At 33.2% G+C, this 19,545-nt stretch overlaps 2 protein-coding genes across 2 annotated transcripts; both read right to left on the reverse strand.

The window, feature by feature from the left end:
- Positions 1 to 7,622: 7,622 nt before the first annotated feature.
- Positions 7,623 to 9,282, reverse strand: LOC131617245 (UDP-glycosyltransferase 89A2-like). The gene has a single exon (XM_058888579.1). It carries the CDS (start codon positions 8,335 to 8,337, stop codon positions 7,792 to 7,794), a length of 546 nt encoding a protein of 181 aa, XP_058744562.1. The 5' UTR covers positions 8,338 to 9,282; the 3' UTR covers positions 7,623 to 7,791.
- LOC131619116 (UDP-glycosyltransferase 89A2-like) lies at positions 8,377 to 9,192 on the reverse strand. The gene has a single exon (XM_058890257.1). It carries the CDS (start codon positions 9,190 to 9,192, stop codon positions 8,377 to 8,379), a length of 816 nt encoding a protein of 271 aa, XP_058746240.1.
- Positions 9,283 to 19,545: the final 10,263 nt, after the last annotated feature.

Consider the following 19,545-nt stretch of genomic DNA (forward strand, 5'->3'; position numbering starts at 1 on the left):
TTCGAATTCACTCGAAACCGCATAGCAACAAACTATGTTATAGAAACAAAACATGTTTAGAAGGAAAATAATGTTGGAAAATGTAGGAAACTGAAATATACATTAAGATGTATCAAAATGTATCAAGTTTACATCATTAATATCAATTCAATATTACATACAAAACACATGTCATTGCCTAAATACCTTGTTAGATAAAAACTAAAATGAATCAAAATATATATCATCACCTAAATTGATATCTATGGGTAGTTTCGTCTTTGATTTTTGTTTATTTGATTCTCTTTCAATCTTGTTCCACTTGGTGAATTCTCTCATCCTATCCAACAAATAATTTAGCCAAATCTTAGCTTCTTTTGATTAATGAGTTTTTCACTTAAGTGATGTTAGTGATATATGGCATTCCAGTTTCAAATAAACTTGAACAAAATGCATTAATTTAGAAACCCACCCAATACACATAATTTGATATGTTGGATTTTGACGTAGGGCACTTTGAAGTCGAAAAATGTTTATGAGAAACTATATATTGTCAGATCAATTCACACCCTATCATATGCACGTGCTATAAGATTGTTAGAACATAATTTAGTTCTAATCACATTTCAGTGTTTTGATGATAACAAATAAATTTTGTATAAGCAAACATGGTACTCTAATTCTATATTGTTGATTTCAGAAGATGTACCAGTACAATCAGAACTTGGAATAAATATAAAGCTGGATAAATGGAAGAGACACTCAAGGAGTCAAGGCAACTTCTGATACTGCACCAAACCGCTGCGAATACGCTTACAACAAAAGATCACAAAAGAATACAGTTACAACAGAAGATCACAAAAGAATACGCTTACAACAGAAGTTGAAATACAAGCCGAAACAGAAGATCACGAAGATTGATTCAAAATAAAATCGTTAAAGACATAATCATTAGCAAAACGACTGCAACACTCCAAAAGCGAAATTCCCAAGGTTGATTAAAGAAGCTATCCACATGCAAATCCTTGGAGAAAACAAAAGCAAAGACAACACGCAAACCATTTAATGCTGCATACAAGCGTTGAAGATAACGGTCAAAAATTCTGAATCTATATATACTCATGATCGTTTGAAGAAATTACAAGACAACGAGTGAAAAACAAGAAAGAACACACAAGAATATTGCAACTCTGAAATATCATCAAGTGTGAAGAAAAACTCTCTGAAGCAAAAATCTCATATCAATATTCTGAGTTCATTATTTTGTACTTAATCTTAGTGAAATATCACAATTGTGATTACAGCTTTCTAGAAGCAACACCATACACTGTCATCTAAATTGCAGACTATTGTATCTTTGTCTACTATAAAAGTCGAATACATGGCCATTACCCAAGCTTGAAAGGAAGCAATTGGGATTCAAAGGTTATTGGAAGAGCTCCGGCACAAGTAACAAAATATTACTATGTATTGTGACAGTCAGAGTGCCTTAACATTGCAAGGAATCCATCTTTTCACTACAGGACAAAGCACATATGAGTTCAATACCATTTTGTCAGAGAGGTAGTAGGAGATGAAAGTGTGGATATGCAGAAAATTCACACCAAATATAACCTAATAGATGCAATGACGAAACCAATCAACTCTGATAAGTTTGCATGGTTTAGGTCTTCATATGGCCTATTAGAGGCGTAATCAGCATGGAGTTGGCAAGGTAGAGAAAATTTTGCAAGATCACAAATATGACTTTAAGTGGAAGATTGTCAAAGATTATGGTCAAGGATTATTGGTGAATAAAGTCACAATTTGTGGACCAAAGAAAGCAACACCCATGGTTTTGCACCTATGGTTTTGTGAAACAACTCCCATGATTATGTGAAGATGAGCACCTATAAATAGAGGTGCATTTCTCATTCATTGTACACCACAAAAATAGCATTGCAACATAACTAAGAGAAAAAAAGTAAGAGAGAAAAGAAAATATTGTATTCTCCTATAAGATTCTTTTAGAGAGTGTTTTCATATTTCAAGCGAGTGTAATTTGTTCTCTCCTTGTATTTAAAGAGAAATGTTGTAATTTTCTTCCACTTAGTAAAAATCTTTTCTACCGGTATCCGTTGTTTTTCTCTTATTTGTTGAGGATTTTTCACATAAATATTATGGGTCAATTTCTACTCCTTGATCTCTTATTTTAAACTGCGGGATATTTATCTTGCTACTCGGATACCCAACACTATTTAATATCGTTTTATTAATTTGAGAGTAAAGTTTCATTTTCCCATTTACACATGTCTATTTATAAGTGGCTCTATGTTATAATGGGTAATTTACTAATCTTTTTGTCAAGGCAACCTAAAAAAACCTTAAATATAATATGCCAAACACATTATAAATATAATAGTCCATACCATAAACTCCAAACACATTCTTTTTTTTTTGTTGATATGTTACACTAAACACATCCTGATATACACTTCATGAAAGCATACACTTCAAAACTGAATTAATACACAAATATATATTTCAGGTACTTGTTGAAAAACAACATGCTTCACTATTAAATATTCACTAGTTCATAAAAACTACAGGTATATAAGATCCACTTATATGAGAGAAACTTGTTGAACCGAACGAGTTCTGAACTACCAATAAATAGATCACCAATTATAAAACCTTTAAGTTAATGAAAACAGAGTTATGTAGACTCTATTAAAATTTAAAATCATTGAAGAGTATATGAAAACTAAAGTTAATAATTTTCATATAATTTTCTGAAAGTTTTTATATGAAACATATATATAAGTTAAGATGAATTAGCGAGATAGGTAAAGACAAAGAATCGCTTTTCTCTCCCACCACATTACTATGACCAAATCATACCACCACGAGTCCATTTCTACATCCATCATCTTCACCAACAGAACATTGCTACTAGTACTACTAGCACCATGCCACTAAACATTATTTGCTGCAACTGACCTAATAAAAGCATCACTGCCATTTTCTTTTCCAATAAACAACAATATTGATCATGTTAAAATACTTGTTTTAGCTTTATCACAATTGCACATTTCCTTATATAGCTCGTAAGTGGTTAGAGAGTTTGTTAGATGCAACCACTTTTGATTAGCTATATATAAGACACTCCCTTATAATGAATGGCCAAGCATTTATCAAGTGAATATAGTGCTTCATTCTTCTCTATACTTTTCTTCTTCCATCTTGCTTTTCAAGCTCCATTCGTGGAGTTTCTTGCTGCATATTCATGATCTTTGAGGTGAGTTATAAACTCAGTTCAGTTTCTCAACAGATCCCAATCATATCAGCATTACTGCCTCAATCTTTTTCACCATCCCTATAGATTTTGCTATGTGAAACGTAATAATATTTAATGAAGTTGTTCTCACATCTCCTCGACTTAGTTCCCAACTAAGGATATCTTACTTAGTTCCTCGAAAGACTTTCTATTTATCACGCTACGGTAAGTTATGAGGGCAGTTATTCTCGACCGGCCACAAGCCCAATACCAAATAAGCCCAATTATCACCCGTGATACATAAACCACCACATGTGTAGCAAAAAGGTATGCTTCTATCTATAATTCACTCTATCTTCCTTCATTTATTCATTAATTTAGGCATTGGAGTGATAACAATGAAGCTTCTGTTGAAATATTAAACTTGATTTGGGCCTCTTTATTATTTGGTATTTTGGGCTTAGTTATTTTGGGCTTAGATAATTTTGGGTAGTGTTTCTAGAGAATTCTTGTAGTGTTTGGAATGTCTAGATATTTCTTATAGTTGTAAAATTCTCTAAAATACTCTTTGAATCTCTAGAGTTGAGAACTCTCTAGAATTAGTGTGTCTAGAGTTCTCCTTAGAGTAGTATAAATAGAGATGTAATCCTACACATTTGTATTAAGCAAAATACAAAGTTCTCTCTTCCATAAAGAATTCTCCTACCTATCAAGTTTTTATTCAAGCCTCCAATATTTCTAAACACTTGTCCTACACACAAAAACAACCTTAATTCCAACAAGTGGTACCAGAGCTTCAAGGTCCTCAAAAGATGGCGAATGGAGGTTTCCCTTTTCAAATGCCGATGCTCGCAAAGAACAACTATGATAATTGGAGTATCAAGATGAAGGCGCTACTAGGATCTCAAGATGTGTGGGATGTCGTTGAGAAAGGCTTGAAGGAGCAAGACGAAGCCTCGTTAAGCCAAAGTGCGAAAGATACATTGAAGGAGTCAAGAAAGAGAGACAAGAAAGCTCTCTTTCTCATTTATCAATCGGTGGATGAAGATACTTTTGAGAAGATATCCAACGCAACGACGGCCAAAGAAGCATGGGACAAGCTTCAAACTTGCAACAAAGGAGTTGAGCAGGTAAAAAAGATTCGTCTTCAAACTCTTACAGGTGATTTTGAACGTTTGTTTATGGAGGAGTCCGAGTCAATTTCTGATTATTTTTCTCGAGTATTGGCTGTAGTCAATCAACTTAAAAGAAATGGTGAAGATGTTGATGATGTGAAAGTCATGGAGAAAATACTTCGCACTTTAAATCCAAGTTTTGACTTCATTGTTACCAACATTGAAGAAAATAAGGATTTAAAGACCATGACCATTGAGCAACTCATGGGTTCCTTACAAGCATATGAAGAAAAACAAAAGAGAAAAACTAAACAAAAGGAGGCTATAGAGCAACTACTACAACTCAACATAAAGGAAGCAAACTATGTAAACTACAAGAGCCAAAGAGGACGAGGACGTGGCCAAGATCGTGGACGTGGACGCGGACGTGGAAGAGAAGGAAGAGGAGGTTACAACAACTACTCTAACAACTTCAACAATGGAGAAAGAAGTTGGAATCCACAAGCGACAAGAGGTCGTGGAAGAGGAAATTCATGGTCGAGGTACGAAAAATCACAAATCAAGTGCTTCAACTGCAACAAGATTGGTCATTATGCATCCGAGTGTAGATTCTCGAAGAAGGTTGAAGAGAAAGCTAACTTCGTAGAAGAAAAAGGTGGACAAGAAGAAACTTTGTTACTCGCATGTCAAAACCAAGTTGAAGAGAAAAGAAACAAGTGGTACCTCGACACTGGTGCAAGCAATCACATGTGCGGCGATCGAAGCATGTTTGTAGAGATCAATGAAGCGGCAACTGGCGATGTCTCATTTGGAGATAACTCGAAGATACCGGTCAAAGGAAAAGGTAAAATTCTCATACGCTTGAAGAATGGTAGTCATCAGTTCATATCCAATGTCTACTATGTCCCTAACATGAAGAATAATATTTTGAGCTTGGGACAATTATTAGAGAAAGGCTATGACATCCACTTGAAAGAACATAGTCTTTTCTTAAGAGACTGTAGACATAACTTGATTGCGAAGGTGCCTATGTCAAAGAATAGAATGTTCCTTTTGAACATTCAAAATGATGTGGCAAAGTGTCTCAAGGCGTGCTATACCGACTCTTCATGGCTATGGCATTTACGATTTGGGCATCTCAACTTCGATGGTTTAGAATGTTTGGCAAAGAAGGAGATGGTGAGAGGCTTTCCTAGCATCAACCACCCAGACCAACTTTGCGAAGGATGTCTAATTGGGAAGCAATTCCGAAAAAGCTTTCCAAAGGAATCAACATCAAGAGCCATAAAGCCGCTAGAGCTCATACACACCGATGTTTGTGGACCAATCAAACCCAACTCTTTTGGTAAGAGTAAGTACTTTCTCCTCTTTATTGATGATTATTCCAGAAAAACATGGGTTTACTTCTTAAAGGAGAAGTCAGAAGTGTTTGAAAACTTTAAGAAGTTCAAAGCCCTTGTGGAGAAAGAAAGTGGTCTTTCCATTAAGGCCATGAGATCTGATCGAGGAGGAGAGCTCACTTCAAATAAGTTCAACAAATATTGTGAAGAACATGGAATCCGCCGTCCATTGACTGTGCCAAGATCGCCACAACAAAATGGAGTAGCAGAAAGAAAGAATCGAACCATACTTAACATGGTGCGAAGCATGCTCAAGAGCAAGAAGATGCCGAAGGAGTTTTGGGCCGAAGCTGTGGCATGTGCGGTTTACTTGACAAATCGCCCCCCAACAAGAAGTGTGCACAATAAGACACCACAAGAAGCATGGAGTGGAAGGAAGCCTGGGATCTCTCACCTTAAAGTGTTTGGAAGTATTGCCTATACCCATGTTCCAGACGAAAGAAGAACAAAGCTCGATGATAAAAGTGAGAAATATGTGTTCATAGGTTACGACTCAAGTTCCAAAGGATACAAACTTTATAATCCAAATAGTGGAAAGATCGTCATAAGCCGCGACGTGGAGTTCGATGAAGAAGATTGTTGGGATTGGAGTGTTCAAGAAGAAAGGTATGATTTTCTTCCTTACTTTGAAGAAGAAGAAGAAATTGAACAACCAATAATAGAGGAACATCTTACACCACCGACCTCACCGACACCAAGGTTGGAAGAAACAAGCTCAAGTGAGAGGACACCGCGACTAAGGAGCATTGAAGAGATTTATGAGGTAACCAAAAACCTAAACCACATTAACCTCTTTTGTCTTTTTGGTGATTGTGAGGCTCTAAGCTATCAAGAAGCGGCGAAAAACATCAAATGGAGAGACGCCATGGACGAAGACTCATTTAAGATCCCGGAGCAAGAAGACAAAGGAATTTTCATCACCCAAAAAGGATATGTCAAAGAAGACCTTAAGAAGTTAAAGATGGATGACCCCAATTCAATTGACGCCCCGTTGGAATGTGGCAGCGAGTTGAGCAAGCATGAAGCTAAGGAGAATGTTTGGAGTCACAAATCAAGTTTAAGGGGGGATGTTGAAATATTAAACTTGATTTGGGCCTCTTTATTATTTGGTATTTTGGGCTTAGTTATTTTGGGCTTAGATAATTTTGGGTAGTGTTTCTAGAGAATTCTTGTAGTGTTTGGAATGTCTAGATATTTCTTATAGTTGTAAAATTCTCTAGAATACTCTTTGAATCTCTAGAGTTGAGAACTCTCTAGAATTAGTGTGTCTAGAGTTCTCCTTAGAGTAGTATAAATAGAGATGTAATCCTACACATTTGTATTAAGCAAAATACAAAGTTCTCTCTTCCATAAAGAATTCTCCTACCTATCAAGTTTTTATTCAAGCCTCCAATATTTCTAAACACTTGTCCTACACACAAAAACAACCTTAATTCCAACAGCTTCACCCTGCATAATCGCATCAGAAAGACCTGCACCACCTCTTCAAGAAGAGAAGAGATTATTCATAAATCTTGTATTTTTTTCTTCTTTTCCAAATGAACACAAGACCTCATTTTAATTATAGTAGAACAATTAAAATATTTTGGGAACTTTGGAAAAGGTCGATTTGGTCCATAATCGATTACGCTACGACCATAATACATTCCGCCTTATAATTGCTTATCGATTACAAATAGTTTCTAATCAATTATGATTACTTAAAAAGAAGTTTGGCTACTCCAAAGAATTTTTCAAAAACAAAATAAAATAGATGAAGATTTTGAAAATTGTTTTGTGAGTGTGTGATATAGTTTTAATACTTGAAGAGTCGCACACTTAAGTTACATAATTGATCTAAAAAAGTTATAAAATTCGAGTACTTGATCAAATGAGAAGTTTTAACAAATAAGTTTGTTTATTGATGTTGTTCATTTGAATTTGATCTTTTAGGTCATACATTACAAACTATTATCCTTTCTTCAATTTTTCATGATATTTATGATAACATAGATTGTTCCCTTTTGCATAAATTTTACAAGACACATGTGGATTACGATCATTATGATCTTTGTTTAACACCAAGCTGCTTCAAGGCTTTGACAAATTCATCCAACTCATTAGATGAAACACCATCCTTTCTCACAGCACCAACTACACCCTCTTTCATCAACTTAGCTCTTCTCTTTTGACGACTATCCCCACTCATAACCCTTGCTATCACCCGACCCAACTCATCCGGGTCGGGTACCGAATCCGCCCCCTCACAAACTCTCACTGCCACTCCCATATCCTCCACCAACAGCTTTGCATTCACAAACTGATCAGCCTCCATTGGCCACCCAAGAATCCCAACCCCCGTCGCCACCGCTTCCAACACCGAATTCCACCCGCAATGACTCAAGAACCCGCCCACGACCCGATGATCCAATATAGCCATCTGCGGAGCCCAACCCCTCACCACAATCCCCCGACCCGAAACCCGTTCCTCAAATCCTTCCGGCACCAACCCATAACCTTCCTCTATTTGCTCCACCGTCGACGGCGCCTTCACAACCCAAACGAACCGGTTCCCGGATCTCTCCAACCCGAGTGCCAACGCCTCCATTTGTTCCCTTTTCAAAAGCTTCTGACTCCCAAAACATACCTAAACCACCGAACCATCCTCCTCCAGCCGATCAAGCCAGCGTAACACGTCAGAGCCACCATCTTGATTCGCATCAACCCGAATAGAACCCAATGGCCCAACAGCATAAACTCCACCGTCACCAAACCGGGCCCGAAAATAATCCAAATAACGACCATCCAAAGCTTCACAAGTATTCAGAACAAATCCCCAGCTTGCAGCATTTGAAATGAAACTCTCCCTTACAAACTCCGATTCAGGGTCTGATTCTCTGTAACGGAGGACTAAGCTTGGAAGATGTTCATTCTTAAACGACGGCGTTCCGGGTAAATCATGAAACTGAACAACCTCAGACTGTAAGAGCAGTGGGTTACTCCAACAAGAGTCGATAACAGGACCCAGGAACGAGCTACTAGAGTAAAAAACGACTCTCGGAATACTGAGTTTCGTGGCGAGTTGTTGAGTCCAGCCAAGAAAGAAATCGGAGATGAGAGCAACAGGGGGATTAGGATGGGCGCTAAACCATTGGATAATTGGGTTTTGGAGATTGGAAAGAGCGTTGATGAAAGGGTAGTTTCCGGTGTTACCGACATCGCGGATGTTTTCTGCACCGGGGGGTATTTTGGGGTGTTTTGGGAAGGGGAGAATGAGTGTTTGGATGGTGTTAGGGTGAGTTGATAAGAGTGGGTTTAGGATTGATAGATTTTTGGGAGTGATGATGATGGTTATGGTGAATGTGTTATGAAGAGATAATTGGTGAGTAAGATCAAGGAGGGAAAGCATGTGGCCTTGTGCTGGGTATGGGAAAACAAGGATGTGAGTTTTCTGGTTCGACATGCTTGTGGTTTGGTTTGTAGTAACTGTTCAGTATTGATAAGGGATGGATATGTGTCTGAAAATAACGGAAGAGGTTTCTATAGTTTTAACTTTTAAAGGTAAACCAACCATTCACTTGAACATGCGATTCTAGATTCAATTGTTTTTATTAAAAACAATGGATTAGTGTTGACTATTCTTTTCCTTAACAATTAAGGTTTACTATCTTAACACAAAAATTCTACACCGATATTAACCTCATATTTATACTGTTTTTTTAATATAATAATATGAGGTTAATGGTTATGCATTGACAGTGTAAAAAAGTTTTACACTGTCATCCAATTAAAATATAACATTTTGCCATGTCATATAAGTTTTTTTAAATTTTCAGTATGACTTGTCCTGATTCATGATCGTCATTGGTTGACAGTGTAAAACTATTTTACACTGTCAGTGCATATCCTTTTTTTCCTAATAATATTACTTTTATAAAAAATATTTATTTTATAACACAAAATAAGATTGTATCATTAATCAATTTTACAATTGTATTTATCACAAATATGTGAATCATTAACCAATTATCTTACTTATAATACATTAACCACTTTCACTACTTTATTTATCAATTAAATACATATTATTAACTATGTTCTGACACTAAATTATAAATGTATTAACCAATTTTATTTTACTATTTAATATTTTTTATATTTGAGAATTGTTTAACCAAGTTATGAATTGAATTAACCAATTTTATTATAATATTAACTAAAGTGTGAATAGTATATATATATTAAATTTTTATCTCAGAATAAATATTAACCAAGTATTAATATTTTATCAACCAAAGTAGTTTTGAAAAAAAAAACATTGAAAAGTTAAAATAATAAGAAAAATACTGTTCACATCCGATAGAGTGTAATTTTTTAGTGTCAAGATATATTTTTCTTTCCTTAAATAACTTATTTCCTAAAGGACTTTCAATTGAATTGATTAGTGTTGACCAATCTTTCCCTTAAATAACATATTTCCTAAAAGACCTAAGGAGTAAGTACACGTGCATTGTTTTGCTATTTTTGAAAAATTTAACATGATTGTTTCTTTTTTAAAAGCTTGAAATGCAACAAAAGCTTTGTTTCTAGGTGAAGGATAAGCATGGTGAATTATTTAGATGGGTTGTTTGCCCCTGCTATATAGAACTAATTCCAAAAACATCTCTGTAAAAAAAAAAAAAAAAAAGCACAGATTTCACTCATTTTGGCCTCTTAGTGAATAAAATCAACAAAAAGTAGAAATTGAAAATTTTGTAGCTATTTATAATATAAGAAAATTAATGATTGTGGAAAGTAAAAAATATTCTTATTTGATTTTTTTGCCAACACATTAAAATTGTGGTTTTTTGGTCTTTGCACCCTAAAGTTCTTAATTTTATTTATTAAAATAATACAACTCTTATATTTTATCAAATTTATCAAATCTCTCTTCATTCTCTATTTTTTTCTCTTTCATCATTTTCTCACTTCTTTCTCCTAAAAATATTTTTTTATGTACGAAAAATAATATTTATGATCGAAATATTTTTTAGTCAAAAATGATATACGGGAAAAATTTATTCAAAAAATCTATTATTGATCTAAATATTTTTATATACGATAATTTAATATTGATCCAAATATTTTTGTAAATGATACCTAAATAAAAATAATATTTATATACGAAAAAAATCTATTATTTACGAAAAATGATAGTTATGATTCAAATACTTTTTATTCAAAATGATATATGGGAAAAAAATTTACTATTGATCTAAATATTTTTATATACGAAATTTACTATTGATCCAAATATTTTTGTAAATGATACCTAAACAAGAATGAAGTTTGTATACGTGAAAAAATTTATTATTGATCTAAATATTTTTCTATACGAAAAATGTTATTTATGATCCAAATATTTTTTATTCAAAAATGGAATAGGCCAAAAAATTTATTATTGAACTAAATATTTTTATATACGAAAATTTGATATCGATCCAAATATTTTTGTAAATGACACCTAAACAAAAATAATATTTGTATATGGAAAAAAAATCTATTATTTATGAAAAATGGTATTTATGATCCAAATATTTTTATTCCAAAATGGTATACGGGAAAATAATCTACCATTGATCTAAATATTTTTATATACAAAATTTACTATTGATCCAAATATTTTTGTAAATGATACATAAACAAAAATGAGGTCTGTATACGGGAAAAAAATATATTATTGATCTAAATATTTTTATATACGAGAAATGGTATTTATGATCAAATATTTTTGATCCAAAAATGGTATACGAGAAAAAAAATCTATTATTGATCTAAATATTTTTTATACGAAAATTTAATATTGATTCAAATATTTTTGTAAATGATACCTGAACAAAAATAATATTTGTATACAGAAAAAAATCTATTATTTACGAAAAATGTTATTTATGATCCAAATATTTTTATTCTAAAATGGTATACGGGAAAATAATCTACCAATGATCTAAATATTTTTCAATACGGAATTTACTATTGATCCAAATATTTTTGTAAATGATACCTAAATAAAAATAATATTTGTATACGGAAAAAATCTATTATTTACGAAAAACGGTATTTATGATTCAAATATTTTTTATTCAAAAATGATATACGGAAAAAAATCTACTATTGATCTAAATATTTTTATATACGAAATTTACTATTGATCTAAATATTTTTGTAAATGATACCTAAACAAAAATGAAGTCTATATACGAAAAAAAATGCACCAGTCCGTATTATTTGATTAAAGTGTACTGATTGAGATCTTATGTCCTAAAATAAAAATCATAGTCTTAAAATAAACACTGTAATATTTTCAAAAAAATTCACTTACTTGATTCTGACTTCATTTGATATTTTAAATAATCATTTGAATATTAGACCTGACTAGAAAACATTCAGCCCGGTGTCTGCACTAATTCCTGTTGTTTGATTAAACTGATTGATTGGATTCTTAAACCTTAAAATAAAAACCATTATCTTAAAATAAATACTCTAAGATTTTCTAAACATATTTATTTGATTGATTCAGCCTCTTTTTAATATTTTAAATAATTATTTAAGATTGAGGATTAAATTAGTAGAAATCATTATACATTAATTTGTGATAACTGTGAAATTAGAATTATCATAACATAGTTTTTTTATTTATTATTTTCTTATATGGCATAATGGCATGCACTAGTATTTATCTACTAACAAAATGCATATATTTTTAGAAGCACAAAATGGGCTATATAACCAAATACATTACAAAAGCAGATTACCTAGTCTGCAATTATCAAACTTTCCATAAAAAAGGCCATATTGAATTTACTTTAGATTTTTATGTGTGTTGGAGAAATCTTGAATTGACTTTTTACAACAAAAGAGCTAAAATAATTGAAGGCCACGTTGATACATCCAAACTCACAAGAGTCTAACTATAATATTGTTTATTGTTTTATTGTTTTATTTCATATAATTGCAAACATTTTATAGTACAAATTTATAATTGCATGATCCATAAATTTACAAAACAAAAAAGCAAATAAAATTACAATTATTAAGTGCATGCAAAATTAAAATAAAATTGCATAGATATTTTTTATGTTCATGAACTTATTCTTTAGGGCATGACGCTTTCACACTTTATAGGTATGATACTCAATCAGGAATCACTCTAACTAGTCTACATAGCTTCTCCATGCACCTGAAAACTCTTATAAGAAATACTTTTGGACAATCATCGTCAAATTCACATTTAATATAATCTTTCACGAGTATTGGCTCACCGTCAACCTGTTTTACAACAAAATATAGAGAAATTAGTAAAATTATATGGAAAAAAACCTTTGAAGTTTTAGTCATATTTTTTTTAAGTAACAAATGTATTATGATTTATCACTTTTATAATTGTCTCATTTATACACTTAGAAAATGTCTCTTCAGTAGATCAATTAGTTGTGTTTTGTCTGTGATACTCGCTTAGTGAAGGGGTAACATAAAAAACACTGATATTCATTATAATTTATTATTTTTATTGACTTCTCAACTTTTTAAAAACTGCAGGTCAGCTTTTAAATTTTTTTTTGATAATTTTTAAAATAAATTTTACAAAATTGTTTTTTAAAATATTACAGCAAGTTTTTTCATATTCGTTTTTTCTAAGTTGAAACATTACTTTTACATCCTATAACATAAACAAACATTATTGAAGATCAGAGCATAGTCAAAATCGCAATTTTTAAAAAAATGGTATTTCAAAAATGATTTTTATAAAAATCTATTTGAAATAGCTTCAAAATTATGTGATTTTTTAAAATTTTAATATAAAAAAAGTTTCAATAAAAAGATGAAATACCTAAAATAATATTTTAAGAATAACTATTTAAACCAAATTTTTATTTGAAACTTTTATGGAAAAATTTTTTTACCCAAAATTATGTAACCTTTTAAAATCATTTTTAAAAAAAAGTGAAAACAAACAGACCCAATCTTTAATGAATAAAAAACAGGTGATAATGGAGATGGAATAATATAAATCAATGTCAGTGCATATTTTTTTGGGTTATGCTAACATGTGCCCTAAGAGCTAAATGTAGAAATTGTTTCTTAGAATTTGTGCATTGTTTTCATAAAAATTTTATAATTAATGTGATAATTACATTTTCCAATACAAATTTACTATATTTAGGTTTCTTAACATGTGCCCTTGAGGCACATGTTAGCTTTATCCTATTTTTTTAAGAGAAAAATGGATATACATGTTCTTATCATCCTAGTGCCTAGGCGCCTAGCCCTAGAGGCACATTGGATTCAGGAAACTAAAATATCTTAGGTCATTGGTTCATAAGAAATCCATGTGATATATATTACAAATCCCTCTAAGATACGTGTCCATCGAAAAAGGCTTTAGGGCTAAAAACCCTAGGGGCCTTTCAAAAAATTGGACAATATAAATCAATCTCATTTACATTCACTTCTAATCTAAAAATCTCACACTTATGACCATTAGTGACTTGAGTATTAGAGTTTTTGTATGTACGCCCCCACCATCAGACTAAAGTAGAAAACCATGCAGCAATCGATGGGATTGTTTGTTAGACATTATATTCGGTACATGAAAAAGAATAGTCTCAAACAATTAAAAAAGATCTTAGAATTGCTTAGAAATTTTAATCCATAAATAAATTTGGATGAGAAAAAGAAGGAAGATAAATACATCATGTGTTATGACTATTGTAAACATGAGCATATTAAAACCGATTATAAAGTCTAGTAAAGCATAAAAGCAAGTGTTCTACAAGGTGAAAGGAAAATCTGCCAAGGATTATAAAGCATATGTATCTTGGAAATATAATAAAGACTCCTCATCTTTAGAAAACAACGTCAGTGAGGATGAGATCACTCATTTGTGTTTAGTGGTGCGACACCAAGACAAATAGATGGTGGTGGTAAGTGGCTCAGATTTCACACTATATACCTTCTTACAATGAATTATGAAATGCATTCTAAGGAATGCATGGAAAGGCTTTGAATTCATTTAAGAAAATACCCCTCCAAAAGAAAACGATTTCAAAATTTGAGGGTGAAATCTTAAAACTCTAGGGTGCTCTAGAAACTCTAAAAGAGAACTATGCATCTCTAGTAAGCGACCATTTTTGTATGCTCTTACTTTAGAAAGAAAAGTTGGAATCAAGTGAGTTTGAGACTAGTCCAATTTTATTGAAATTAATAATTTAAAAGGAGAAATGCCAAAACACTCTTAAAAACCCATCATTTTTACTATGAGTCCTAGTGATGAAAGACTTTTGTTTAGAAGACTATATAAGAAGTATGTTTGCATCACTAGAAAGAAGATAAAAAATTTCTCTTCCAATATAGGAATATAAAAGCTCCAGCTGGACTTGCGACATGGTTTCTTAAATATCATGTTATAGTGAGATTGGATATATCAGGTTTCACTTCCAAATTAGGAATGTAAAAGTTCTGAATGGGCTTGTGAGTCGTGACATGGGTGCCTAAAGATCCTATTATAGTGAGATTTGACATATCAGGCTTCACTACCAAATTAAGAATGTAAAAGCTCCTTATGGGTTTGTGACATGGCTGCCTAAATGTCTTAGAGCTAACACCTAAATACCTAACACAATTTGGGCATATAAACTAATTCATTGAAATTCTATATGGGAGTGTCTTAGGAATGCCAACTAGATATGATTTTAGGACAGTGGGCATATCATTTTGGGCGTGTTCATTTTGATATAATCAATAAGATAGTATCCAAGAACCTAATCATCGAATTACCTAAAATAAAATTTTCTAAAGAAAAAAAATATATGATGCATGCCAAACGGGAAACAAACATGAGTGTCTTCTAAATCAAAAAAATGTGTTTCAACAACAAAACATCTTGAGCTTCCCCATCAAGACCTCTTTGTTCCATCCAAGACTAAAAGTCTAGGAGAAAACTTCTATGGTTTCTTAATATTAGACGACTTTACTAGGTATACTTGGAAACTATTCTTAGCATACAAGGAATAAACTTTTAAAGCTTTTGTTATGCTTACTAAACTTGTCCAAAACCAATTATTTTGAAAATAACCACTTTAAGAAGAGATCATGGTGATGAATTTGTAAACCATCATTTTGGGAAATCTTGCGATGAAAATGGTACAACCTCAACTTTTCATGTCCCTACATTCAACAATAAAATTGTGTTTTAGAGGGTAGAAATTATGTTTCATAAGACCTAGCATGAAATATGCATGATATGTGATATGTGTAACGCTCTAGACTGCTTTAAGACTGACCCCAAACACTTCCACAAGTCTTTTCAGCATGTTATGTCCTCACTCAAATGCTTTCCAAAAAAATTTCCAAAAGGTCACCCATCCAAATACTACTCCAAGTCAAGACTCTTTAACTATGGAGTACTTATTTGTTAGGCTACCAAAAAAGAAGATTCATCCTATTTTCGATAGCCTACCAATTAAGAACTTCATATTTAAGCGTGTTTGAGTTAGAGTAGTATTTGGATGGATGACCTTCTTGGAAGTTTCTCGAAAATCGTGTGAGTGAGGACAAAGCATGATAAAAAGTCCCATGTTGGTTTGTGGGGTCATTCTATATTCCTGAAATCAGTTGGTGTGTTGCAAATGGTATCAGAGCAGACCTCTTCTTGTATGATGTGATTTGAGAACGAATCAAGAAGAAGCTCGTGGGCATGTAACACCCGAGGCCGACGAGGACGGGGAGTGGTTGTCGGTACACAGAGGCATCACAATGAGCGGCTCCTGGAAGCTTCTAGGGAAAAAACAAATTCACATTGGAATGAGAGGGATCCTCGAGATGTGCAGGTATGTCATTGTATGGTTGAAGGAAGGCTTATAAGAATTGATTGATACTACCTATACCAACCATATGCACATTCTTTTTGATAGCCTGACAAATAAGAACTTCCTAGTTAAGTGTGCTTGACGTGGATTAGTATTTGGATGAGATACCTAATGGGAGGTTTCCCGAAAAAAGAGTGAGTGAGGACAAATCATGCTGAAAAGACATGTGTTGGTTTATGGGGTTAGTCGATAATCTTGAAAGTATATTGGGGCGTTCCAATATAGGACTACCCATATACTCTCAAGCAAATGCAATTAATACTGCATTCCACGTTTTAAATAAGGGGGTCATTAGACCTATCCTATGAAGACCCCATATGAGTTACTTAAAGGTAGAAAACCAAATATTTTTTATCTATATGTTTTTAGTTGCAAGTGATTCATCTTAAATAGTTGTAAGGACAAGTTAGGAAAGTTTGATGCTAAATTCGATGAAGGAATATTAATTAGGTATTCTTCATCTCGTAAAGCATATAGTGTTTTAAATAATAGAACCTCAAATGTTAAAAAATATGTTCATGTATCATTTGATGAATCCAGACTCCAAGATACAAGTAAAGCATATAATGTTTTAAATAATAGAACCTCAAATGTTAGAATTGATTTGTTTTAAAATTATATTTTGATATATACTCCTCTCATAAAAACTCTTGAATTTGTCTAAAATTAAGGGCCAGTTTGTTTCAGCTTTAAAAAAATAGATTTTTTCTTTGTATTTTTGAAAATAGATTTTTCAAAATCGTTTTTTCAAATCTTACAAGTTTTTTTATATTTGTTTTTTCTAAAATGAAACACTAATTTTGACATCCTATAACATAAACACACATTATTGAAGACCAAAACTTAGTCAAGGAGTTAACTAGGAACATTCAGAATCTCACCTGCCACTACATGATCAAACAAGGAGTTAACAACGTGCGCATCCCACTGCTTTGAATTGGGACTCATAAGATTCTTAACATAAAGATCATACACACCTTGATTAACCGGACCACCTAAACACCCTTCTGAACTCCCCCGAAGCCCAGGTTCATTCATAACCTTAATCATCGACGGCAATTCCAAATAAGTACCCGTCCCTAACACATGGTGGACACCCATGATTTTAGCAATATCCTTTTGGGCTGGTATACTAAGATTGCGGCTGAAGAACACCTCAGGCTTGGTTAAATTAATCTCTTGCCCTGACGCGTCAGCATAGATCGTAAGAATCTCCATAAGGTGAGACACCTCCTTAATGTTAGCCCTGTAAAATAAAAAATAATCGTCAGCAAAAGCAGGTGGGACATACTAGGCGCCCCCTACATATTCGGACACCATAAATATCTCCCTGAGATACTGCTCCCTTGATAAGAGCTGAGAGAAGAGGGAGTAGTTTTTTATAAATCACTTTTGTAGTTTTTGTGGTTTTTAAGCTATTTGTATACCCTTTCGGATCTCCCTGAGATACTGCTCCCTTGATAAGAGCTGAGAGAAGAGGGAGTAGTTTTTTATAAATCACTTTTGTAGTTTTTGTGGTTTTTAAGCTATTTGTATACCCTTTCGGGTTATTTTGTGGTTTGAGTGATTTAGTTTATGTCTTTTCTTTCTTGTAATTTTTATTTTATTCTATATATATTTGTCTTATTAAAGAAAATGTTGTCACACTCTTTTGTTGTTGCTAAGGCTGTTATCGGTCCGGTCCGGATATTTGTCATCTCGAAAATCGGGCCGAAATAGTAATCGGATAAATTCGGGTTGGACCGAAATAGTGGTGGACTATTTTTTGGACCGAAACCGGACCGTTACTTCAGATATCCGATAAAAGTATCCAATATAATATCTGTTTTTGATATCGGATAAAAAACATTATCCATTCCCAGACCGAGTAACATTTCGGTCGGTCCAATGAACCGGTTCCACCAGTCCGGTTCCCGGTCTGGTTTTCGGATCCAGAGGCCAAAAACAGCCCTAGTTGCCGCAGTCAACAGCATTTCATTCGTCAGTGTCATCCTCATGGAAACTTCAGCTTCAGCACCAAACACCGCTCCTCCACCACGCACAACCTTCCGCACTTTCCGCTGTTCCTGCTTCAGACGCTGCTGTCGCTGCTTCTGTTGTTTCTACTCCTACCCATAAATAACCAACTCCAATTGCTTTTCTGCAAACGCCCATTCCAGCTTCTTGATTCTAATGTCGGTTAAGGTGAAAATAATTATTCTCTTTGTTCTTTACTTTTTCAATTTTTGTCAAATTTATTTTGTGACTGAAAATTTAATTCTATATATCATTTATCCTACTGAGTAACCGTCTTGTAATTCTGTTATTTATATGAAGGAAACTAAGCATAGGTTTGGTTTCACTTTTGAAGCACTCGGAATTGATTCTTTACGTGAATAACTGATTTTGATATGTTTGGTTGTTCTCTCGAATATAATTGATTATGTTTTCTAGAATTGATTTTATTTGAAGCTAAGATTTGTAGATTATGAGTTTAAATATGATTTTTCAACTAAAATTTACTGTTCAAGTCATTGTCTTAACAGCATTTATAAAGGTCAGTCACCAATTTAACATCATTCTCAATTTGTAGATTGCTACAGAAGTACTCAGGATTTAAATAGTGACCTGCTTGCATGCAATGGGTGATCTCTAACCAACTCAGGAAAATGAAGCTTACGACGAAAAGTGAAAGTAGAGGGTTCAACAGCATCTTGCGGCGTTCATGGGTGGCTGGTTTGCGGAGAAGAGAAAAGAGAGGATTATTAGGCTTTTAGCTTGTGAAATGCCAAAAATGGCTCTGCAATGTCTCTATTTTAAGGGTATTTCTGGGTGTTTGAAACCCTTCAAGGGTGTATTCTGGTATTCCGCAACAGACGCGAGCCTTACCGTTTCGTTCCCACCACTAATGTAGTATTGGCACCCTCAAA

The sequence above is a fragment of the Vicia villosa genome, linkage group LG7 (genome assembly GCF_029867415.1).
Source record: "Vicia villosa cultivar HV-30 ecotype Madison, WI linkage group LG7, Vvil1.0, whole genome shotgun sequence".
NCBI classification, from domain to species: Eukaryota; Viridiplantae; Streptophyta; class Magnoliopsida; order Fabales; family Fabaceae; genus Vicia; species Vicia villosa.

Coding starts and splice junctions, on each gene's coding strand:
- LOC131617245 (XM_058888579.1), bottom strand. CDS start 8,337: ATGGAGGCGTTGGCACTCGGGTTGGAGAGATCCGGGAACCGGTTCGTT.
- LOC131619116 (XM_058890257.1), bottom strand. CDS start 9,192: ATGTCGAACCAGAAAACTCACATCCTTGTTTTCCCATACCCAGCACAA.